General features: G+C 42.9%; 1 protein-coding gene across 7 annotated transcripts in view; it reads left to right on the top strand.

The window, feature by feature from the left end:
* Positions 1-25,156, top strand: part of RAPGEF2 (Rap guanine nucleotide exchange factor 2) — a 255,991-nt gene that overhangs the window by 88,583 nt on the left and 142,252 nt on the right. For all 7 annotated transcript variants that reach the window (XM_043902314.1, XM_043902316.1, XM_043902317.1 and 4 more), the window contains exon 4: positions 12,221-12,304. In XM_043902314.1, coding sequence (XP_043758249.1) covers positions 12,221-12,304 — 84 coding nt within the window. The remainder of the gene's footprint in view (positions 1-12,220; positions 12,305-25,156) is intronic.

Here is a 25,156-nt window from a genome sequence, read left to right on the forward strand (position 1 = left end):
ATCTTGTCTATTCTCAGTTGTTATTTTTTTGCATTTACTTGAAAGGAGTTATTCCTTTGCTAGATCAGCAGAGAAGGACCTTCTTCATGGTCTTTCAGGTAAAACAGCCTGCATGTTAGGGTTAGGTGTTAGGTTCTTTGTGTTGATTTTCTATGAAACTACTTAGTGAGTAAAAACCTGAACTCTTCTTAAATTCAGCTGTTGAAGTTACATGTAGTCAGCAAATGAGGTTCCTCCCTGTGCTGTCTGATCAGCGTGGCCACAGTGCTGTGAGCTAGCAGTGCGTGTCAACCCTGACCTTGGCAGTGGGCTGGGCAGGTTTGGGGTGGGTTTGTTTCTGGACGGCTACAAGTTCTTCTTAGCATTTCTGGTGCCAGTTTTCTCTGGGTGAGGAGCAGGTTTGCCCTGAAAATGAAACTGTAGTGTGTAACTGAAAGACGCAGATGTGTGAATTTCATGACCCACTGGTGGTTTTCAGAAGAGTTTTTGGCTGCTCTGTTAAATTTGAGAAATTGTCCCTCAAGTCCTTGGGTTTAGCCATCTGCCCTCAATATAGCTGAATCACTGATGAATGGATTGTCATAAATTTAATCTGCACCGATGTTTTTTCTTTCATTCAAAAAAAGTTTATTGAGTAACTTAATGACACTTAAGACCTCACTCCTTCATTTTGTTTTTAAAATGAATTTTATAAAGTTAAGAATGACTGTATGTTGAGTCTATAGAATCTTTGTTATAGTTCTTCAGTTATCATTCCCTTTGCTGGTTTAGTGAATTACCCTGGTTAAAAAAAAAATATGTCCATGTATTTCCCGCCCCCCCCATTTTCAAAGTACTGATTTTTTAAAAGTAAAATATTTTCAAAATATTTTAATATATTCAAAATAAAATATTTTCAAAGTATTTAGCTGAAATAGCTTCAATATTTCCATCAGTTATCAGAGTTCTTACCGATTTTACTGATCTATCCTATTTGTTGGATTTAAGCCACTATAGTTTGTTGAGAGGAAATTAAGGATTTTTGAAAAACTTAATGTTATAATGATGCTGTTTTTCTTTCAGGGTTTTAAGTGATAAAAGTGAAGTAGCTTCTTATGATTTAGAACTTTTAGGAAATGGAACAGAAAGTCAGCCTCTGCTTGTAATATGTGTTTTCATAAGTGTGGAAATTTGTGGTTATGTGCTTGTATATAATTAAATATTATGAAGTATATAATTTTATAGAACAATATTGCTGTTCTTTACGTCAGGAATGTGCGTGTTAACCCTTGGTAGAGGACTGTTTCTATCACGTGTCCTACACTTGATGCCTGAGAACAGGTGATGTGTGCGCTTTGGCTTTCTTTGGATGGTGATCTGGTGTTGTCGGGGTCGCACACGGCTGAGCTGCTTTAACTTTTCTCGTGAGCTTACACTCTGCCATTGGCTGCGCAAAAATGTATCATATATATTTTGTCTTGGAGCATAAGGCTTAGAGTCCCATCAGGGAGCAACAAAAAATTTTATTAAACTTCTCGGTAAATCCAGTAGCAGAAGTGGTGGTAATACATTTGTGAAAAAGAGCACAACTCTTCCATCTGCATGTTGGAAGGTGGCGATTGTCAGGGCTACAGTTTTAAGCCCTGGAACACTTTGTTCATGGGAAATCCTCCTTGATTCCTCGTGGAGGCTCCTCGTAGTAGCTGTAAGTGGGGAAAGAGCTGAACGTGGTTCTGTCCCCTGGGGCTGGCCATGTCCCTACTGAGAACCTCTGGTCAGAACTAGCTGCTGGGCTCCCGTGAGAGGGTACAGGGTCATCTGGTGTCAGAAGGCAGAGTTAGTCCTGCTCTGGTTTTTGGTATAATTGTATATTTGAGAGTACACGTCTGCACCGGTCAGAAGAGACTAGTGACCGTGTGTGTGTGTGTTGGGGGGGTGGGGGTGGCGGTGAATAGAATAAGATGTCAAACTTCAGCAGGGGCTTTGGAGGGGACCCCAGAGGATGTGGTGGTGGGCTGTGCAGAGGAAGAAATTTAGGGAGACTTTCTTTTTTTCTGTTTTATCCTTAGGCTGGGTGATGTTACTGGGACAGCAGCTGTAGGAAAAGAAACAAGTGTTTTTGTAGTCGTGGCCTCTGGTGGCCGGCCCTCTGCGTTTCTTGCTTGTGGGCTCTGCTTACTTGGTGGAATTTGGATGGTCTTCACTTTAGTTCCCACTGACGGAAGCCAGTAGGCCCGGGAGGTAACGCTGCTCCCAGGTGCCGGCGGCTGTTGTGTGAAGGTGGTGTTGCATCTGGGTAGTGTGCATAACACAGTGCAGCCTCCCTCTCTAAACCGACCCAAACCCTGATGCTTGTGGGTCCACGTGACTGCGCGTCCCCACCCCTCCCTGGATGGGCGCCCTCCCCACTGGCCTTGGATATTTCCGGCCGTATCACCCACCGTGTTCCCGGACGGTGGCCGCCTCTGTGCGTGTGTGTCCTGATGCCCCTGTGGCTGTCGCCCCGTTCGGCCCCGTAGGGCATCCTCCGCTCCAGTCCCTCCTGCCTGTGCCGCGCTGCCCTTGACCTGCTCCCGGGGGAACCCTTCCTGCAGACCCGATGCCCTCCTTGGGCACTAAATTCTGGTCCTGATTGTGTGTGTTTTGCACGGGGACCATTCCTCTAGTTTCTGTTGGTTGACATCCCCCCTCTTCAAATACACACACACACACACAGACCAGATGTCAGTTTGTGGCCGGCAGGGGTGGGTGTGAAGCTTTGTGTCCGCAAGGACAGGTGTGCCCTTACCTGAAGCCTCTTCCTTACCCCATCCCTCCTACTCTTTTTGAAGCCTTTTGGCCAGTTGGGCTTCACATAAATTTTCATATGGTAACAAATGAATTAAGTGGCATCTCCCCAATTACTTTTTGCCTTCTGATGATCTTCTTTCTGACTTAATCTGTTTTCTTGTGAGTTATTAGCTTATTATCCCGCATTCCCCATGTACTGGGGGTACATGTACTGGGTCCCTGTATTCATTCTCCTAAAGGAACTGGGGACCATGCAGCTGCTCACATATCCCTTTCATGGGGAGACACCGCCACCCTGTGGACATCTAGGTTATTGTCAACGACATTCTTTAACCCTCACTTCATTTTTCTAGTTCCTGGTAAACTGAAACTCACAGCTTTGGCTTTCAGATACTTTAACACCTCACCTGAGTTAGTGTCTATTCAACTATTAATTAAGTTGTTAATAAAATATCTGAGTGCCAGTCGAGCATCGTCTAGTGTGTCTGTGGAGGTACTGACGAGTAGAGGAAAATGATGTAGAGATAATGATGCTCTGCTGCTTGTGAACAAGTCCAGAGTGGCTGGGAACCCAGCAGAGAGTGACTCACTTTATTTGGAAGGTACTAAAGTGTTTCTCAGAGGAAGTGGTCGTTAACCTGGAATTCAAAGGATGAGTAAGGAGTTTACTGGGCTGAAGGTACCCTTTAGAAGCTGGAAGAGCAGGTTTGTTAAGGCCCTGAGGCATAGGCGGAGGAAACGGTGTAGGCTGGTGAGTGGCATGCAGTCTGAAGCCCGGGACTTGCTGGGGTTGAGAGCAGAGAGGAGAGGTGTAGGTGACCCTTTCAGAGGTGGTGGTGAGGGAGAGGAGGAGAGGAAGAGACCAGTGTTCTGTGTCCCTGCGATGCAGGGCACTCGGTATGTATTGTGTCATTAGATCAGAGTGACGTTGTGAAGAAGGACTGATATCCCCATATCCTCACGGTTGAGGAATCAGAGCCCCAGGGGCTGACGTCACCAGGATCACATGGCTGGTGTGACAGAATGTGTGTTCCAAACCTTTACTCTTTGCAGGGCATCAGACTGCTGCTTTTAGGTGCTGGTCGTCAGGACTGGGCTTCCTCCTGTTCAAGTTATAAGCAGAAGCCTGTCTTGATCTCGGTTCCCTGAGCAGATGCTGCCAAGATCCTGCCCTGTTCCTACAAGCTGCAGCCCCCGGCCCTGTCTGCAGGGGGCCTCCATCCAGGTGGGGGGAGACACCTAGGTTGCTCAGTGGTGAGAAATCGAGAAAAGCACAAAACAGAATCAGTTAGATGGCATCAGTATTTTGGAGTGCGGGAATCAGTGAGAAGACCTTATTGAAGAAGTGGTGTTAGAGCCATTCCTTTGGGGCACAGGGTGACTTAGAAGGTGGGGAGATACCATCTAGGAAGGGGGTTTGTGCTGAGGAGCAGAGGGAAGTGAGGTGGGAAGAGTGGGACTAGGTTACAGTGGCCTCTTCCCATCATTCCAAGGCTGCACCTGCCCTTCTGATTTAGCCCAGGAGGTGTGGGCACCTAGACTGATCAGTCGTGATGGCTTTTTAGGGTCCTTCTGTCTGATCACACGGCATGGCCAATCGGTCATTTTATGATGTCCTGTTTATATCTTGCTTGCTTGTTTTGTTTGACTTGATTCATTTTCTCTCTGTTGACAGAATCAAAACAGAAGCTCTGCTGAGGGCCTTGTCATACCCTGGGCTCTGTGGCTTTCATCTTGTCAGATGTAGGATGGGAGGTGTTGGAATCAAATCGTTTGTCCGTTGGAGTTCTTAGCTCCATCTAAAACTTGTAGGTCTTCTCTAAGTGTCCATTTTGGTGATCAGAGGGGCCTCTGTGATCTCTAAGTGTCTCTTTTCTACCTGTTACTGGTGATGTAACCCTAAAGTTATTTGGAAATGGTCAGTTACTCTGAGATTCAACTTTTATCATTTCAGCAACCCTTCATGGGACTCCTGAGCTCATAATTTTAAAACATTAAACACCTGGGAAAAATGTAAATGACATTGGTGAATAAAATCAGTTGTATCCATAGTGACTGACTTGTAGTAGTTTTTTTCCCCCTGCCATTTGTTCCTGTTAGACTTGTAATTATCATTCTACTAGTCAGTCTGTTAGCCAGCTGCATTGCCAAATATGTCTGCAAGCGAGATCTCAGATTCATTTTGCTTCCTCTCTAAGTGTAGACAAGTTTGATGCTGTTACTGCTAGGTAATTTCTTTTTAAAAAATAGTCATTACTTGGCACATGTAGAGTCCCGCGATGACAGGTGCCCCGTGGGAAGGGGCGTGGTTGCAGATGTTGAAGGAAAGTGGGTTATGTCTCACACTGAAACACTGCCTGCCTGACACGTAATTATTATAAATGCAGGAGAGGGCAGGGTAGCACAGTGGTTTCTAACGAACTCAGGAGACTTCTCTGGCCAGTTGAGTAAAACAGATTTTATTGGTGGCATCTCACTATGAGAAACTTATGAGACTCATTGTTTTTGTATTCTTGGTTCTAATTAGCTTACTTTTATAAGAAAGCCTTCCTCAGTGATCAGTGCAGAGAAATAGAAGAAAATAATACAATGGGAAAGACTAAAGATCTCTTCAAGAAAATAGAGATACCAAGGGAACATTTCATGCAAAAATGAGCTTGATAAAGGACAGAAATGGTATGGACCTAACAGAAGCAGAAGATATTAAGAAGAGATGGCAAGAATACATAGAAGAACTATACAAAAAAGATCTTCACGACCCACCCAGATAACCACGATGGTGTGATCACTCACCTAGAACCAGACATCCTGGAATGTGAAGTCAAGTGGGCCTTAGGAAGCATCACTATGAACACAGCTAGTGAAGGTGATGGAATTCCAGTTGAGCTGTTTCAAATCCTGAAAGATGATGCTGTGAAAGGGCTGCACTCAGTATGCCAGTAAATTTGGAAAACTCAGCAGTGGCCACAGGACTGGAAAAGGTCAGTTTTCATTCCAATCCCAAAGAATGCTCAAACTACCGCACAATTGCCCTCATCTCACACGCTAGTAAAGTAATGCTCAAAATTCTCCAAGCCACGCTTCAGCAATACATGAACCATGAACTTCCACATATTCAAGCTGGTTTTAGAAAAGGCAGAGGAACCAGAGATCAAATTGCCAACATCTGCTGGATCATTGAAAAAGCAAGAGAGTTTCAGAAAAACATCTATTTCTGGTTTATTGACTATGCCAAAGCCTTTAACTGTGTGGATCACAACAAACTGTGGAAAATTCTTAAAGAGATGGGAATACCAGAGCACCTGACCTGCCTCCTGAGAAATCTGTATGCAGGTCAGGAAGCAACAGTAAGAACTGGACATAGAACAATATACTGTTCCAAATAGGAAAAGGAGTACATCAAGGCTATATATTGTCACCCTGCTTATTTAACTTATATATGCAGAGTACATCATGAGAAACACTGGGCTGGATGAAGCACAAGCTGGAATCAAGATTGCCGGGAGAAATATCAATAACCTCAGATATGCAGATGACACCACCCTTACAGCAGAAAGTGAAGAAGAACTAAAGAGCCTCTTGTTGAAAGTGAAAGAGGAGAGTGAAAAAGTTGGCTTAAAGCTCAGCATTCAGAAAACTAAGATCATGGCATCTGGTCCCATCATTTCATGGCAAATAGATGGGGAAACAGTGGAAACAGTGGCTGACTTTATTTTTGGGGGGCTCCGAAGTCACTGCAGATGGTGACTGCAGCCATGAAATTAAAAGACTCTTACTCCTTGGAAGAAATGTTACAACCAACCTAGACAGCATATGAAAAAGCAGAGACATTACTTTGCCAACAAAGGTCCATCTAGTCAAAGCTATGGTTTTTCCAGTAGTCATGTATGGATGTGAGAGTTGGACTATAAAGAAATCTGAGCACCAAAGAATTGATGCTTTTGAACTGTGGTGTTGGAGAAGACTCTTGAGAGTCCCTTGGACTGCAGGGAGATCCAATTGGTCCATCCTAAAGGAGATCAGTCCTGAATATTCATTGGAAGGACTGATGCTGAAGCTGCACCTCCAATACTTTGGCCACCTGATGCAAAGAACTGATTCATTTGAAAAGACCCTGACACTTGGAAGGATTGAAGGCAGGAGGCGAAGGGGACAACAGAGGATGAGATGGTTGGATGGCATCACCGACTCAATGGACATGAGTTTGAGTAAACTTTGGGAATTGGTGATGAACAGGGAGGCCTGGCGTGCTGCAGTCCATGGGGTTGCACAGAGTCGGACACGACTGAGCACCTGAACTGACTGACTGCTAAGATATGAATCTTTAAAAGAGACTACTCAGTAATAAAGTCATTATCAGCAACATGAGTGGACCTAGAGATTGTCATATCGCGTCAACTAAGAGAAGGAAAAATATATGATATCACTTAAATGTAGAATCTGAAAAAGGAGACAACACTGCTGTATTTAAAATGGATAACCAACGAGGACCTGCTGTATAGCACATGGAACTCTGCTCACTATTATGTGGCAGCCTGGATGGGAGGGGAGTTTGGGGGAGGATGGATATACATGTGTGTGTGTGTGTGTGTATACAGGGCTGAGTCTCTCTGCTGTCCACCTGAGGCTATCACAACACTGTTAATCTGCTATGTGTGTGCTCAGTCACTTAGTCATGTCCGACTCTTTGCAAATCCATGGACTGTATCCCGCCAGGTTCCTCTGTCCATGGGATTTTCCAGGCAAGAATACAGGAGTGGGTTGCCATTTCCTTCTCCGGGGGATTATCCTGACCCAGGGATCAAAGTTGTGTCTCTTGCGTCTCCTGCGTCATTGGCAGGCAGATCCTTTACCACTGAGCCAAGCTAATGCCATCAGCCATACTCCAATACAGAATAAGTTTTTTGTTATTTTTTCAAAGAGTAAGGACTTCAAAATAAAAGTTTTTGCCACTGGTAGCCACACATACAAAAAAAAATGATACAAATGAATTTATCTTCAAAACAGAAGTAAAGTTACAGATGTAGAAAAATAAGCTATGGTTACCAGAGGGTAACGGAGGGGAGGGATAAATTGGGAGATTGGTATTGACATATACATACTACTATGTATAAAACAGATAACTGTTTATGTTTTAAACACACACTTACATATGTAGCTTAGTTGGTAAACAATCTGCCTGCAATGGAAGAGATCCTGGTTCCATTCCTGAGTTGGGAAGATCCTCTGGAGAAGGGGAAGGCTACCCACTCCAGTATTCTGGCCTGGAGAATTCCACGGACTGTATAGTTCATGGGGTCACAATGAGTCGGACACGACCGAGCAACTTTCACTTTCACAAATGTGTATATAAAACAGATTCACTTTGCTTTACACCTGAAACCAACAAACTATTGTAAATCAATATACTCTGACAAAATTTTTTTAAAGATTAAGGCATTTTGACTGTCATATTTGGCGTGGCAGGTAGTCGTGCCCACCAAATCCAGTCAAGTGTTGCAATGGTCATTCTCTGCAAATGCCTCCTGCAACAAACACAGCTCTTGTGAGTTAAGATTTGAAGTTTTTGGAAAAGGGAGAGAAACAGCTCATCCATCAGGCAAATGACATTATAGTAAGTGGCAGAGGTCTAGAGGACCAGTTTCTTATCTTCACTTTTTAAATCTTTGCCGCTGCTTTCCTGGTATGAAGCGTCGGCCCTTTTTGTAGGATAGTTGGCGGGTGTTCAGGGGACCAGAGTGTTTACTGTCACAGTATTTTGTCCAGTTTGGACATGGGTTGCTTCTTCATGCGTGTTTTCTGATCAGCACCGGGAAAGCTGAGTTTACAAACCTTGTGTTTGTCTTGTCCAGAGTAATTTTACTTCCAAATGGACCTATATGAAGTAACTAAGAAGTCAGGGAATGTTTGTTATATTCTCTGTGTCATGGTTCATCTGGACCATGGTGACATTTATTGTGCTTCTTACCTTGATAACAGTTCATTATTTGTGTTTACTGGGTCACGTGCCTAGTTAGCCAGTGGTGATCAGCCTCAATTTCCTACTTTTCTAGATCTCATTTCTGTTGACCAGTCTTTTGGTGATAACGGGAGCTTTGTAAGTTTGAGAGCAGATAAGTTTACAAGATAATTCATTTTCTTCTTTCTGTTTCAGTGATTTATTACTTGTCGTTAAAAAATTTAAACCATTCTTGCATCTGGCAGAACAGAGTTTTACTTGACAGAAGTCAGAATTAATAATATATATTGTCACCATATAGGAAGAAAAGTACATTTGCCCTCCCATCCCCCAAAATTAGGTGAATCAGTGTTAACTGCAAAAGCTCATGACTAAAGACTGGAGAGAAAAGGGTATAAATTATTTTTTGAAGCACTTTACATTTTCATTTGTGAAATCATTTTACTTGATGGTTTCTTTGGAACTAAACTTGATAGTAATTTTCCTTCTTGATTTCTTGAGGCTCTGCTATTGAGGACTGAGCAGTTGTAAAATAGAGGATGGACTTGGGGGGAAACAGTGACTTGTTGATTTGAGTTAGAAGCAGATAGCAATGAAAATGATTAGGTGATGTTAATTAGTGTTTTAAATAGCTTATTTAGAATCGTAAACAGCGCCTGTGTGTGTGCCTGTATGCTAAGTTGTTTCATTCGTGTTTGACTCTATTGCGACCCCATGGACTGTAGCCGTGTAGGCTCCTTTGTCCATGGGATTCCCCAGGCAAGAATACTGGAGTGGGTTGCCATTCCCTTCTCCAGGGGATCTTCCTGACCCAGGGATCAAACCTGCGTCTCTTTTGTCTCCTGCATTGGCAGGCGGGTTCTTTACCAATAGCGCCACCTGGGAAGCATTGGTGTCCTTTACAAACTTTCAGAATCCATTTGCCAAAATATCGAAAGATTTGGCAGAGGTTGCTGCAGACTGTTTCAAGCGTGGTTTGCCAGGATGCAGGCTCCATGCCGTCCTCTCAGGAAAGACGGGTGGGTGCGTACCTCCTTCCACTGGTTAGAATGTGTACATGGTGGGCAGGTTTGGAGCAGCCCCTTAGGGTCTGAGATGGGGGCCACAGGCTAGGGTGACCGAGCCACACAGCAGGAAGGGCCTGGTTCCCAACACTGCTCGCTACTGTCCATGTGAAAGAGATGAACTTTGTCCGCGCTTCAGCCGCTGCTGTGTTTGGCTTTCTGTTTTCCTAGTAAGCTGAGCTCTACCCTGACAAATAACTGTGATAAACTTGGCTCTTTAAAATAAAAAGAACTCAGCACACGGCAAGAAGCACACTAAACAAAGTCAAAGCTGAAGCAGCAACCTGGGGAGGAGGTTGTCACAGCTCACGTCTTCAAATGATAATTTTTATAAAGTGCTTCCAGATAAGAAAAAGTCCCACGGCTTTTAGAGCACTGGCTAAAAGTTATGATTTCACAGAAAAAGGAACGCGTAGGGCTCGTGAACATAAGAAGAAAGATGCTTTTACAGTAATAAGAGGAAAAGTAAAAGGAAACAGATACAGTTTTTGTTGAGCAGATTGGCAAAACCCCCAAAGTGTGATAAACAACCAGGTTCAGGGATGGAATGCCCTCACCCCATGCCTCGCCACACCCCCTCCACCCTGCCCGGCTGCCCGGCCCGAGGCCCCTACACAACCTCCGCGCTCTTGGCCGAGAAGCCTCACCATCTGGGAGCCATTGGCCCCTCATCCCTTTGCTCATATGTGCTCTGAAATGAGACCATTGTGCTCTGCTCAGGGAGCATTTAAAATGACCACAGCCCACTCCCATTTTCCTTGCCCTGCACTAACTTACTCCCCAGAGCATGGATTTATAATTTACTAACTTATTATATTTATTGTTTATTTCTTCTTTTATTTATTTTTTAGCTTTTTGGCCATGCCACGTGGTATGTGGGTTCTCATTAATAGTTCCCTGACCAGGGATCAAACCCACGCCCCCTGCCTTGGAAGCACAGAGTCTTAAGCACTGAATAGCCGGGGAAGTTAAGTGTATTTATTTTTGTGTGTATTGTCCAACCAGAATATAAGCCCCAGGAGGACAGGGATCTTTGTTGCTGTTGTTTCCTGAAGTCCCCTAGGCACCTAGAAGAGCCCTCATTGAAAATTTGTTAACTATTTATTACAGAAATAGACTCTACTAGCACGGCCTTGGGGAGGTGGTGGGCTCTTGAGTTACTCAGTGCTGCTGCTGCTAAGTCGCTTCAGTCGTGTCCGACTCTGCGTGACCTCATAGACGGCAGCCCACCAGGCTCCCCTGTCCCTGGGATTCTCCAGGCAAGACCACTGGAGTGGGTTGCCATTTCCTTCTCCAGTGCATGAAAGTGAAAAGTGAAAGTGAAGTCGCTCTGACTCTTAGTGACCCCATGGACTGCAGCCTACCAGGCTCCTCCGTTCATGGGATTTTCCAGGCAAGAGTACTGGAGTGGGTTGCCATTGCCTTCTCCGGAGTTACTCAATAACCACCCAATATTTATCAGAGTTACACTGTCTGTGCCCTTTGACTCAGCAGCTTCACATCTAGTTACTAACCACAGTTACTCCTGTAGGTACAAGGTCATTCATTACAGCTTTCATTTTATGTTTAAATGATGCATACATTAGAAACCGCTGAAATGATGGGCAGGAGGGGCTTCTTGGCTCCCCGGTGGCTCAGTAGTAAGGAATCCCCCTGCAATGCAGGAGGTACAGTAGACGTGGGTTTGATCCCGGGGTCAGGAAGATCCCCTGGAGGAGGGCATGGGCAACCCACTCCAGTATTCTTGCCTGGAGAATCCCATGGACAAAGGAGCCTGGCGGGCTTCAGTCCATGAGATCACAGAGTAAGACATGAATGAAGCAACTTAGCTCTCACGTGCACATGCAGGGGCTTGCTTGAGTCAGATAAACCACATCTAGCAAGAGAGCTGTCTTCTGATGAAAAGACCTCTGTGTCAGCACATAGGAAGGAATGCCGTAGCATATGCCCTCTTTTCTGTATAAAGAAGGAAAGAGGGTGGAGGGAATGAGTGTTTGTCCATCCTTGTGTGCATGAGGAAGTTCTAAACGATGCCCACAACTGTGGTAGAGAAATGTAGGGGCTTGGTAGACAGGGGAGATGGGTGGGAAAACTCAGTTCTACTGTTTACATCTTTGTATTTTTCTTTTTTATGAAACAAAATAAAATATTTTCAGCTCAAAAAATTAAACTAAAAAATAAAACTTGGAATGAAAATAGCACATGCTGTAGGTTTAAATATACTGATAGATATCTTTAGGTTATTTGGCTGTGAAAAATCATTTTTAAACATGATTCCAGTGGTTGAAGAATGGTAATTTTGGTACGTGTTTTATGATATTTCATTGTTCTTCAGGATTCTGAGATTAACATGGGTACAATGTGCTTTGTGTGTTTTTATTTCTATTTGTTGGAGATAATCATCTGATGTTACTGTCTTTCTTTTCAGTCCTGATGACATTGGGACCTGCTGGTACATCCTTCTCTCTGGTTCCGTGTTCATCAAGGAATCCATGTTTCTTCCACGAAGCAGGTATTGTATAGATGTTCTGGAGTAGATGATCCATAGAGGTTGAAATCCTTTTGCAGAATGAGTCCTTTTGCAGAATTCCTCTCTGCTTTAATTTCCTATTCTGCTGACACAAAGTAGGGCAGTACCCTGGGGGTGTTGGTATGTGAATCTTAAGAAAGGACTCTTCCTGTGTTGTACACACTATTCCAACCGCTGTAATGAAGGGCAAGGGTGAAGAATACATCTGTGACCCTTCCCCTCTCCCGGGCTCTCGCTGTGACTTTGGCTCCCAGGTTCTGACTGTTGATTTGTGACCTGTGTCCCTGACATCCGTACCATTTGATGGCCGTGTCTGTGTCTTTTCTTCTGATCTTCAGGCCACAATCTGGGGGGTGGGCTGGGGACAGCTGTTACCCGGTTCCAATCAGCTGTAGTCAGAGAGGGTCAGGGCTCCCCAGCCGCAAATGCAACTGCCTGTGGGTGGGTTCCTGAGGCCTCCTGGGACCACTGAGTTTCAGGAGTTATTTTTTCCCCCTGATTGTATATTTTTTACAATTAAATATTTTAATTTTGTCTAAAGATTTTTAAATCTTAACTAAGTATCTTTATTTAAAATGACTGAACACATACTTTATTTAAATTGACTAAATTTATTAAAGGGTAGCAATCGGTGCCCCTCTGAGCCTCACCTTCTATAACCTAACTCTCTTATAAACTTATTATGATATATTCTTGATAAATCATTCTGAATGGATGGGGGACACGTGAAGAATGTATTTTACACATTTTTCTAAGAAAGAGTGCGTGGGATAAGGAGAGTACGTTTTTATCGGCCGGGGCAGGTACAGAGGTGTGGGGATGTGCCGGGGTGGCAGAAAGGAGGGCCAGAGGCACCGCCTCCCATGGGAGCATCCCCCAGCCTCCGCGCCCTCCTGGTGGCATTACTGTCCTGGGAGGATGGCCCATGAGGGAAGGAAGCACCGTTGCCCGCTTGTTTGTTGTTCCTTCGGTATAACTGGGACGTTGAGGGCGCTGATGGGGGCCTTGATCATAACAGAAGTCATAGTTGTAGTGGTATTGCAGTGATGAGAGAACGAGGCTTTGTGGGTAGTGCTTTTTTTTGCCAGGCATCATTTGGAAAGCTTTATATATAAATCATTTAACTTCATAACTGTCCCTTGAGGTAGGTATGGTTGTTACCTGCATTTCATAACTGATTTAAATGGCAGTGCAGGCTGGTGGGTGGTCGTCCATCCTGGAATTCTGCCCGGCAGGCCTGGTGTGACCCTGTGAGAGAGCCCTGTCATCCCTGGGATTCTGTTTCCCGAAGAGATAGAGAATTGACTAAAACACTCTTCTCTTTCCTTCAAACATGTGACCTACTATCTACTCCCTTTCTGGGGGCTCTGACTCTTATTTCTGAACTTGGAAGTGAGTATAGGCAAAAAATAATTAAGCACTGTTATATGTTAAAAATTAAATATAATTTTAATGTAAAAAATAATGGTAATTACCATATAAATGATCAAAGAGAAGGAAAATATTACCTGAAGTCTCATCTAAGATAATGATCCTTTAATATTCTAGTATTTTCCCATTTAGCCTTACATGTACGTGTTCTACATACTTAAGAACATACTTAATAAACAATTTAATGTCTTGCTAATTTCAGTTAAAGAGTATGTATGTGCTTGGCTCATAATGTCAGAGACTCTTTATAAAGACTTACTCTTTATGCATTTTGATGTCTGTTTAATGTTCAGTTATTTGAACTTTCCACAATCTGGTTAATAATTGTAAAGGGTAAGTTTTTGATACCTTTTATTATAAATAATGCTATAATGAATGTGCTTTGAAGTTTATGCATCTTAGAGAGAACCGAGGTTAGCAACTTCATCATTGTGATACCAGGTCTGTTGTATGGTTGAAATCTATAGACTGAGTTCCCAGCATGGCAGAGGAACCCTATGGCTGTCTTTCTTGATTGCCAGCCATCGTCAGCTCCAAGTGACAGCTTGTTATAACTTGTGGAAAGGGAACCCAATGTTCTGAAAACTGCTGTTCGACACGAAAGAGGACTTGCAGTTCAGACCTATTCCATGAACACACTGGCTCCCATCTCTAATTATTTTCAAAGATGACACAAGTTACTCTTTGGCTGTCAGATGCTGGCGAGTCAGGGCTGTAATGGGATGAGGAGGGCCGGTGTTTCCTACTGAGTGACAAGCCGGCGCTATTTATAGGTTATTTCTTCATGTTGCACCTGGTGACCTTTGCTGAGTCCAAGTTGTTTGTTTCCTCCGGGGATGTTGCCTTAGGAACAGTCCTGAAGGGCCCTCTGCTGGTCCTGCCGTAAAGGTTGACAGTGAGTCAGAGATAGTTCCCTGTCCAGCAAACACTGAGGTTTGGCCAAAGCATCCTGTGGACTAGGTGTTAGGAGCAGCCTGGTTTTATAAAACATCCAGTTCATGGGTGACTCTCTCTGTTTACCATGTTTTTCTCACATTAGCCTGGAAATTGGTTATCAGTAACCTGACCATTCTCTTGAAAATTTCAACTCATTTTGAAGGTAATTTACCCTAAACAGCTAGTTCTGGATTAAAACACTGAACAACATTGTCATATTTTTAACTAATTCTCCTGAAATTGCCTTGATACCGCCCAGTGGGAAGGGTGGTGTCCATGCAGAAAATCTGCCATTTGGCTTCCAGATTTCATGAGCTTTATTGGATTGCTCAGTTGACATTTAGGCCAGCATTTTGTGTTTATTTTTTATTTTTGTTTTCTTTTTAGACAGATGAGGATTGTTCTTTATTTTGGTTGTTCAAGCATGAGTATTGTTCCTTGATGAGATTTTTAACATTTGTGGAGCTCATGAATTCCTTTGTGACTGTCAGTGACAACATGCCCACTCTGCCGCACTGCAAGCCGTGTCAGTAATAAGATGTTGTTTTATGAGTTTTGTTGTAAACCTATTAGGTATTTACCAAGTTTTGAAACATGGATATTTGCACAGTGGCTGTCATGTCACTTATAATGTTACATATAAAGCTAAACTCTTATTTGGAGTACAGTTTGGGTTCTCGAAGCAATCTACAACACATTGTTACGTTTTTCTTTTATTTAAAGTAAATTTAGTGTCTTTGTATGATCAGAAGGAGGGTGAGCAAAGTAAGGCAGGAGTACAGCAGGGATTGTTCTCACTCCCATTTAGGAAAAGGCCAGAGCAGACACTTGCCATAGATGAACATGGAAATCGTATAGGCTGTATGTATTTTTCCAAGCCTATAAGCAGAGCAGCTGTGGTCACTAAGTGGTCCAGGCATTGCCCTGCTGTTTACATCTGCTGTCGTGGTAGGTGGGTTGGTATATTTAGACAGTGACAGGCAAAGGGTAGTGAAGTGTCTTGAGGAAGGCGTTTTTCCCCCCTAAGGTTTTCAGAGGCATCATTTGCAGCTGCATTGGGGCTGGTAAGCAGTGGATGAAAGTTATCTCAGCTGAAGGTGCAGTTGTAAAAATAGTTTTTAAAGGAACGTTTGGTTTTCCGTACATAATGGGCAGGACAACATTAATGTTTATTGCCCTAATGTGCTCCAAATCCATGTATTTAATGAACTGTAATAGGAATTGCTATATTCTTAAATTTTCTTACTTCTAAAAGTGCCCCACTCTACAAATAGCAAAGCCTATTTATAGTAAAGTCATAGAAAAGTAACTTGGGTTAATATTATTTTTCAGTTGCTGACTTCTTTGAAAGGCTGATAATTTTAGGTATTAAAGATAGGCCCAGACTGCTTCTAAACTTTCAATGTGATTTGGATTGTTTATAGAGAAGGACATAGTTTACCTAGGTTTTTGTTTGTTTGACCACACTACACAACTTGTGGGTTCTTAGGATCTTAGCTCCCTGACCAGGAATTGAATGCTGGCACTTGGCATTGAGAGCTTGAAGTCCCAACTGTTGAACAACCAGGAAATTAATTCCCTTACCTAGGTTGTGTATTAACTCATAGGATTGGACTCTTCTTCTACTAATATAAAAATCATTTTTACACCTATTTGTAAAAAAAAAAAGTAAAAAAGAGTACACTAGATGTTTTAGACATGAAACTTTACTGTTACACAGATTCTTCTTGAATTTATGTTGGTCATAATCTTGGGGCAAAAAGAAAATAAAAAACACTCCTACTAAAATATTGAATCTAGGGGACTTCTCTGGTGGTACTGTGGTTAAGACTACATGCTTCCAAGGCAGGGGGCCTGGGTTCAGTCCCTGGTCAGGGAACTGGATCCCACATGCTGCAACTGACAGTTTGCATGCTGCAGTTAAAACCTGATGCAGCCAAATAAAACACTGAATCTGATTTTTTGAGTAAATTTAATCATAAAGGCCTCCAAGGAAGGGTCTTTCCATAGAAATGATCATGCATACCATATTTAATCATAAACAGATAATATTTTTATTGCTCTGACAGTTAAAAACTTTCTCTATTTTTAATATTTAGAGCAGTCAGTCAGCAGTCTCTACCCCTTTGTATCAGTGAGGAACGAGACATCAGGCTGGAGGAAAATATAAGCCCAGATTAGCTGTGAGCCTTGGAACTTGGATGATGACAAGGGAAAGTTCATAATTAAAGCTGGGAGCCAAAAAGGTTGGGGACAAAGGCCACACAGAAGGGTGAAGGCTTCTGACGCATGAGTCTTAGGGTCTGGGGACCAGATTTTGTTTAGCGGCAGGCATCGTAGGTGAAGCAGCCTGTGCTCTGTATGTGGCGTAGAAATCAGATCAGTAACTGGCAAAGCGCTGTCCATGGAACGGCTTAACATTGAAATGCCATCAAAATTTAGGATTGGTTTACTGACGCTTTTCATATTTGTGGGTTTTTCTCTCTCATTCTGAAGAGGGTTTGGTAGAGTTCCAATTTTGAGGCCTATTTCTGTGTTATTTCCAATATTAGTTGAAATTTGCATTAAGCCCTATCATTTGGTTTCTACGTTCTGGCATCTACACGGAAGCACGGTGGTCTCCACCCTGCGGGCAGGCAGTTTAATACCTGGCTGGGGACATGAGACAGTCCTATGTGCAACATGAAAAAACTTCATAGGGATCATTAAATGGTATAGTCTAAATCAGTATAGCTAAGGCCACACCAAAGGCAAAATCCTTTCAGACACCGGAGTATTTTAATGTATGTAGATAGTAGTTAAGTGTGGCTCTTGAGGAAGTGAATTTTATCTTAAAAAAAAAAAGTTATTTATTTGGTTGTGCCCTAGTCTTATTTCCAGCACGTGGGATCTAGTTCCCTAACCAGGGATCGACCCTGGGCCCTCTGCATTGGGAGCTAGGAGTCTTAGCCACTGGACCAGCAGGGAAGTCCGGAGGGAGGGAGTTTGGAATTGGGTTAACGGTTTAGACTGTTGGGCAGTGGTTGGAAGGGGATCTGGATGCAGCGGAGAGCATGAGTGACATCTCAGGAACACGAGTGAAGGAGGAGAGTCCAAGCCCGGGCAGTAGGTCCAACAGGGCCAGGAGAACAGGATCGTTTTTCTGGACTAGAAGTGCACCCCCAGGCATGGAGCGGTGAGTTGCCAGGCACTGGTGACCGCGGCGGTGGTGGAAGCCCAGTTCACAGACCGGCCTCCCTTGGCTGGCAGGCCAGGGCCGCTGGTTGGTTAGGTCTCAGGAGACGCTGGCAGTGGCTGAGGAGGAAGCTTGCTCCTCGGTGGCTGTGTCCACGTACCCTTAGCACTTCCCTCCATTGACACCAGGTGCACCCACAATGTAAAAATTAAAAGTATGCTAGGGTGCTTTCAATAATCACGTTTTAAATTAGACCTGGCAGCTCTAATGAGGATAAGTGGGGAAACAAGACATTTAACTAATCAGTTCTGAGAGGCTGAAATAACTATTCTCATTTTGATTCCTATGACAAACAATGACTTCTGGAGATTAAAAAGTGCGGGCCTCCCTTCTGCTTGCCAGTGTATGTGATAAGTTAATTGATCACTTTGAGAACTCACTGGTTGTTTTCAGTAGTGAAAGGGGGTGAAACAATGGAAGAATGATTCTGTGTCTGTGCGGTAGGGACTGAAGGTAGAGTTAAATACTCCTTATTCCACCTAAAGGGCTGCATAGGATTAGAATATCCTATTCCAGAAAGGGCACAGATTTGTTTTGTCATGTGATGCCATATTGGAGATGGAGGCTGACTTTTAAAAAATAACTCCCTGGTGAATTATGTCATGGAAGGGCACCTTTACTGGGCATGAACTGTATCTGAAAGGTGAGAAGGGCTGAGAGGCAGTGTACTGGAAATTGTCCATCACAGGTGAGGTTTACCCCTGGCATTGGCAACATCCCAACAGCGGCAGCACAGATGAAGCCTGGAAGGGAGAGAGTGGTTCTGAAAGGAGGGATGGGAAGATGGAAAAACAAAAGAAAACCATGAGTCATCTTAACTGCCACGTTGAGTTTTAAAAATAATGTACTGATCTTACACACCTTCTCACATGGGGAGGTACCAGTGATGTATAACAGGATTAAATCAGGTGATACATAAGCTTCTCAAAAGTCTTCTTTATAGCCAGTGCTGTTAGAAGTTTCTTGGATTTCTTTAAAAGAAAATGTCATCCCTTCCTTCTTTCTCCCTCCCTTCCAAGAGAAACCATAAGACTTTGATGTTTGGGATGACCTAAAGTGAGTAGGCGACAGCAGAGTTAGAAGGGCTAATAAGTTATGTTATTGCTGTTGTGTAGTCTAACTAACACTCCACTATCTCCCAGTGGATGCTCAAACTCATGTCCACTGAATCAGTGATACCATCTACCCATCTCATCCTCTCCTGCCCCCTTCTTCTTTTGCCCTCAACCTTTCCCAGCATCAGGGTCTTTTCCAGTGAGTTGGCTCTTTACATCAGGTGGCTAAAGTATTAGAGCTTCAGCATCAGCATCATTCACCTTCCCATGAATATTCAGGGTTGATTTCCTATAGGATTGGACTGATTTTATTTCCCTGCTATCCAAGGAACTCATCAAAAGTCTTCTACAGCACCACAATTCGAAAGCCTGAATTCCTTGGCACTCAGCTTTCTTTATGGTCCAGCTCTCACATCTGTACATGACTACTGGAAAAACCATAGCTTTGGCTCTGTGGACCTTTGTTGGCAAAGTGATGACTCTGCTTTTTAATGTGCTGTCTAGGTTTGTCATAGCTTTCCTTCCAAGGAGCAAGCATCTTTTAATTAAGTTATAAGAACTGCCTATCTCAAGCATTGTTTTCTATACTCCATTATCACACTTTTTTATCACCTTCAGGAGCAGATGATTTGGACCTGTATTTGGCCAGTTAATGAAATAGTTGGCTAGGCAGAGAGTCATAGAAATGTACTTCTGTTTGCTTTAATGTGATCTGCACATATAAACATATGTGTAACTGGATATAGTTGGATTAAAATACACACCTATAGGCATAGAGGTGTGTGTGTGTACACAAGTGTGTACCCAAGTGTGTGTATGAATGTCAGCCGGTCCTCTGGGACTTGACTGTTTTCTCTCCATCTTCTACATTTATTTTCCTCATATCCAGCCCAGCAGCAGTGAAGAAACTGACATACTTGTTGACCAAAATGGTGCTCAAACGTGATGAGCCAGGTGACTGGAGCTAACTTCCAGAATCAACCATCACCCTGGGCTGCTAGTTATGTCTCTCTGAGGGAACTTGATGCTTAATGAGTATGCATGGGCCCTTCTATGCTGATCTCTGTCCTGAGTGGCTCCCTGCAGTTGTTCATGTGCGTCATCTTCTGTCTTAGCCACCCTACACGTGTAACTGAGCCTCTGAGTGCCTGCCTGGACCATGGAGCTGACACATGGAAATTTGCTGTGTGTCACCAAGGCCAAGGGATAATGGCATTTTGAGAAGGGAGGTGGTCTCTTAGCCTGCTTTTTCATGGAACATCACTAGGGTGAGACTGGAAAATGACCTTGGATTTAACAACATGATGGTCACAAGTGAGCTGGCTCACCGAGTGAGCCCATCTCAGTGAAGTCGTGGGGCTGCTTGTGGAGATAGGCACTGGTGAAAGAGAAATTTTATCATTTCCAGAAATTTCACTGTGGGGAGGAGGGAGGAAGTGGAGTTTTGGCTGGAGTTGAGGGGTCAGGGGGGATGTATCTCTTTGGCAGATGCCAGAGTGTGTCTGTGTGTTGATGTGCGTTAACCCAGTGAAGACGGCTTATACAGGAGGGTGGGGGGTTGTGGGTGAAGTGGGTGAAGCCCACGACGGGGCAGGTGTTGGCTTTGGAAAGAGTGAAAGTGCTTTACCCTTTTATAGGTCCATGGTCAGAGCCAAGGTCCAGGTGTGGTTGTGAAGCGCAGCGGTGGGTGCTGAGGAGTTTGGGCAAGAGAGAGGTTGTGAAACAGAAGGAGCGTTGAGTGCCCACTTGATACCAGTGGTCACTGACTGTGGTCATTTATGTCCCTCCCCAGTCCAGCAAGTGTTTGGGGACAGGCAGGGGGCAGGCGGGAGTGGGGGCTACTGGGCATTGTTACTCTTGCACACGGCGAGGGGGCAAGGGGAGCAGGGTATCCAGGCCCTGGGATTGGAGATAACATGTCTGGAATGCTGCTTCTGTCATTAATGGTGTTATAAACAGCTTGTCACCTACTCGAGCAATTTCTTTGAGTCTCAGCTCTGACCTTTCTTTTCTCCTCTGACAGTTTTTTTTTCTTTCAGCTAATAACACCTTAGGGTTAGCAGTGACCACATTTGCCAGCTCCCCTGCCTTCATCACCACCGGCAGTGCCTTTATTGTCACTGGCTCTGTTAGAGCAGGTGCCTACTTGCCCTCAAGACTCTTCCATAGTGAAACCATAGCATCATTTAAAAGCCCAGACTCTTCTTGTTGATCCCTTGCACAATGAGTTTAAACGGCACTCAGCTGCCAAACAGGCAACACCCAGCCTCCTCAGTGAGATGGTCTTGGGTTGCTGCTCTCTGCCGGGATGGCCACCTCACTGTTGCCGCCTCCGCTCCAGCCCCTCACGCCTCCTCACCCACTGTGAAAACCACATGCTTTCTCAACTGTGAAAGTCTTTAAAGGCCTCAGCTGTGTATTCATCTTTGCTTCTGCAGGGCCTAGCCCAGAGCAGGCATTTAATAAATATTCATTGAATCGTATTGGTTCAGGATTCTATTTTTATTGTGCCCTTTTAAAAATCACTTAAAAAAAGAGCTTAACAATAGTATGAGAACATAATCCCTCTGAGAAATCACTTGTAACAAGCTATAATTTATTGAAAGTCAGGTTAGTATAGAAAAGTCAGGAGGGAATGGGGCTTCAGCATGTTTGGAAGAAGGCATCTGGGGAGCCTGGGCTGAGGGCAGTACTCCATCCATTTGGGACATGGAAGAGGGGAAAGGGCAGGTGCAATCTTACTGTATATTGTTTGCTCTCTGTATTAATTACAGTGAAGTTATTAATTTAGATTGCGTAAAGCAATCACATAAATGCAGTAGGAGTTACTTTATTCTCTCCTGCGAGAGAACCCTGAAGGTTGCCAGCCAGAATGGCCCCAGGCCCCATCTTTCTTCCTGGCTCCTAGCTTTCTTGTACTCAGCATCCATTCAGGGCACAGACTGGCTGCCAAGCTCCAGCCATTGCATCTGCAGTGGGAGCCAGAAGCAGGGGAAAGATAGATGAGCAAAAAGTTAACTTCTGTTCTTGAAACAAAGTTTCCTTTCACATCACATTGTCCAGATGGAGTCATATGGCAGCTTCTAGTCACCCAGGAAGTCATCTCATCTTATTCTGAGATGCATTGTGTCCCTGAAAATAATCATATACAGATATCCTTCTAAGGGACTTCCCTGGTGGCTCAGAGGGTAAAGAATCTGTCTGCAGTGGGGAGACCCAGGTTTGATCCCTGGCATGGGAAGATCCCATGGAGAAGGGAATGGCAGCCCACTACAGTATTCTTGCCTGGAGAATCCCATGGACAGAGAAGTGAGAAATCCATGGGGTCACAAAGAGTCAGACACAACTGAGCGACTTTCACTTTCAATTTTCATCCTTCTATGGAGAAAGAGTAGAGCAGGAAGCCAGCAGCTCCTTTTAGTTTCCCTCAGTGTCTCTCTGTTACCTTTCTCTATCAGATCCTTCCGTTCCTCAGCCCTTCCATCATCTATAACTCCTAACTCCTAATTGTGCTACTTGAGCGTGACTCAGGTTCAAGTGTTCCCAGGACACACAGAAGGGAAACACATATGTTAAAGAGTTTTAGGAAGCTGGGAAAGAATTCCAAATAAAGCAAATATATCTTGAAACAAATGTGAACTTGGTTTGACCAGAGTTAATGCTATTGAAGGCAGAGTTTAGTTGTGCTTGGTATACATATATCCTGTGTTAAATTTGAAATAAGGTAGATGTCTAAATTAAAGGTAGAGTGAAATCTGTTAAAAGCTACAATGGGATATACTAAAACATTCCCCTTTAGGATATTGGCTGTACTCTCTGCTGTAGGACACAGCGTCTTCATCCTGGAAAGCTAGCATAGATTTAGCATTGTTTCAGCCCTATTCCAGTGTGATACCCGATGCACAGAGCAGTGTGGTTCTCTGGAGAGGGAGCTCGTGGCTGGGTCAAGTTGGGAATTCGGTTGCTATAACTACAGCTGCACAGGTGAGCTGTGCATAAAAGTCAGGCTTCCGTGGTCCTTGGAATACCAGCATTGGTGGTGTCCTAACAGAGTAAGTAGTCTTCAAGGGAAGCGTTCTGACGTATATGTATGTAGAGTTGATGTTCTGTCGCCTCTGATGCGTAAAGTCTTCAGTCAGGGGGCTTGTCATCTAGGACCTTTGCATAAATAAGTATATGATGTCACCCTGAAAGTCTGTGTTGGCAGTGATGTTTGGATTTCTCTTGCAAAAGTAGATATTATACTTCATAAAGGTTTCAGAGTCTGATATGTGTCAATGAAATACAACAACATTGTTTTCTTCCTAAAATGTTGGAATTGTTTACTGCTATAAGGGCCCCTTGTGTGTGCACAGTTGTTGGGGAAGGGTTGATTTGGAGGGGTGTGTGAATTACTGTTCCACCTGTATGAATTCATGGTGTCTTAAAATACAGAGCAACTCAATTTGGTTTTGTGTAAAGAAATACCCTTTCAGTGTTGGGAACCCTGAGAGAAAATGGTAAGAGTAAGGCTATCACTAAGAGAGAAGTTGATAGATAAGCAAATTATACTTTGTAAAATAGGAATGTCGTTATTAAAATTCAGTTTCTAATTAATCACAGTCCAGGGACCCTCTGTTTTATTTTACTATGACTATAAAATTACTATGACTGTAAACTTGCATGTATGAAATATAGGTATTTATTATATTTATATATAATAGACAGCAAAGCTGTATATTTCAATGTTAAAGAAAATGACTTTATGCTATACTATGTACATTTTATTTTTCAGATGTGCTAAAAATTGTTTAAAAGTACTTCAAGAATTAAGAAATAGATAAAATAAATTTAAATATAACTTAGACATGTATATCACTGCCTTTTTTTGTTAAAATTTAATTAAGTATAATGTGGGTTTAAAAACTATATGCTTAATATTTATTACTGATTAGAATATTGAAATGTAAGTTTAAAATAAAAAAGATTTGTTTTCTTAGATATTTTTCTTTTGTCACACATTTATGCCTTTATAGGTGTTGGATATTTTTGCAATTAAATATAAAATATAATTTCTGGTATTGAATGTTCGTGTATTATAGGTCCACACAAACATTAAATAACTGGATGTTCTTAGTTTACCCTTCATCTAAAATTTTTTGAGTGAGTCTGATATTTAAGGATAATTTTTACTTTGTAATGACTTATCTTACATTTTATAGCTATAAGCTGCTTAATGTGTCAATTTTATTAAGAAAAGTTTGCTATTTCTTGGACATTTTCAGGTAATTTAAAAAACTCAGGCATTGGGCAAAATCTGTCCAACATTTTCCTATATTTTATTATTATATTTTTAGTTCAAAAGGGTGCATTTAGAAAACCACCATTAAGTATTCATACTTAATTCAGTTTTACAAGTAGGAAAACTATTAATATTTTATTTCACCAGTCTAAATCATATACGGGATATGTGTGTGCAGAAATTTTTTACTGCCATGGTTCTTTATATACTGTAAAATAATAATTATTATTCAGAATCTTGAGACCATTTCAGTTTACCACTTAGTCATCTGATCTTGGATTTAACTTATTATATAATTTTGGAAACACAGAATGAAGAGTTATCTGTGATTAGGGTCTTCTGGGTTTTTAAATCATTATCCTATTTAAGTGAACTTAAAAAAAAATTGAGGTAACATCAATACACATTAAGTAAAATTTTATATGTTAGTTTCATATATAGTTGATGTGTGTCTATTATACACACATATATAGTTAATGTTGTGTATGGAAGCATCATTGTAGCTAAAGCAGTGGTTTTATTATCTATGTCAGAGTATAGCGTAGTTGCAGGAAAACTGGATTTGATCCCTGGGTCAGGAAGATCCCCTGGAGAAGGAAATGGCAACCCATTGTAGTATTCTTACCTGGAAAATCCCATGGACGAGGAGCCTGGTGGGCTACACCCCATGGGGTCGCAAAGAGTCGGAGACACTGAGCGACTGATGCACGTAGTCCTTCAGATATATGGAGAAGAGCTACGTGATAGTGATCCAAGCCTAAGCAGTATGTTTTAACTTTTCTTAGAAAGTGCTTGTGAGACAAAAAGTAGGAAAGATCCTGGATTAGAGTCCTTGTATTTGGCAATAAGGGACTTCCCAGGTGGCTCAGTGGTAAAGAATCTGCCTGCCAATGCAG

This window comes from Cervus elaphus, chromosome 5 (genome assembly GCF_910594005.1).
Source record: "Cervus elaphus chromosome 5, mCerEla1.1, whole genome shotgun sequence".
Lineage (NCBI taxonomy): Eukaryota > Metazoa > Chordata > Mammalia > Artiodactyla > Cervidae > Cervus > Cervus elaphus.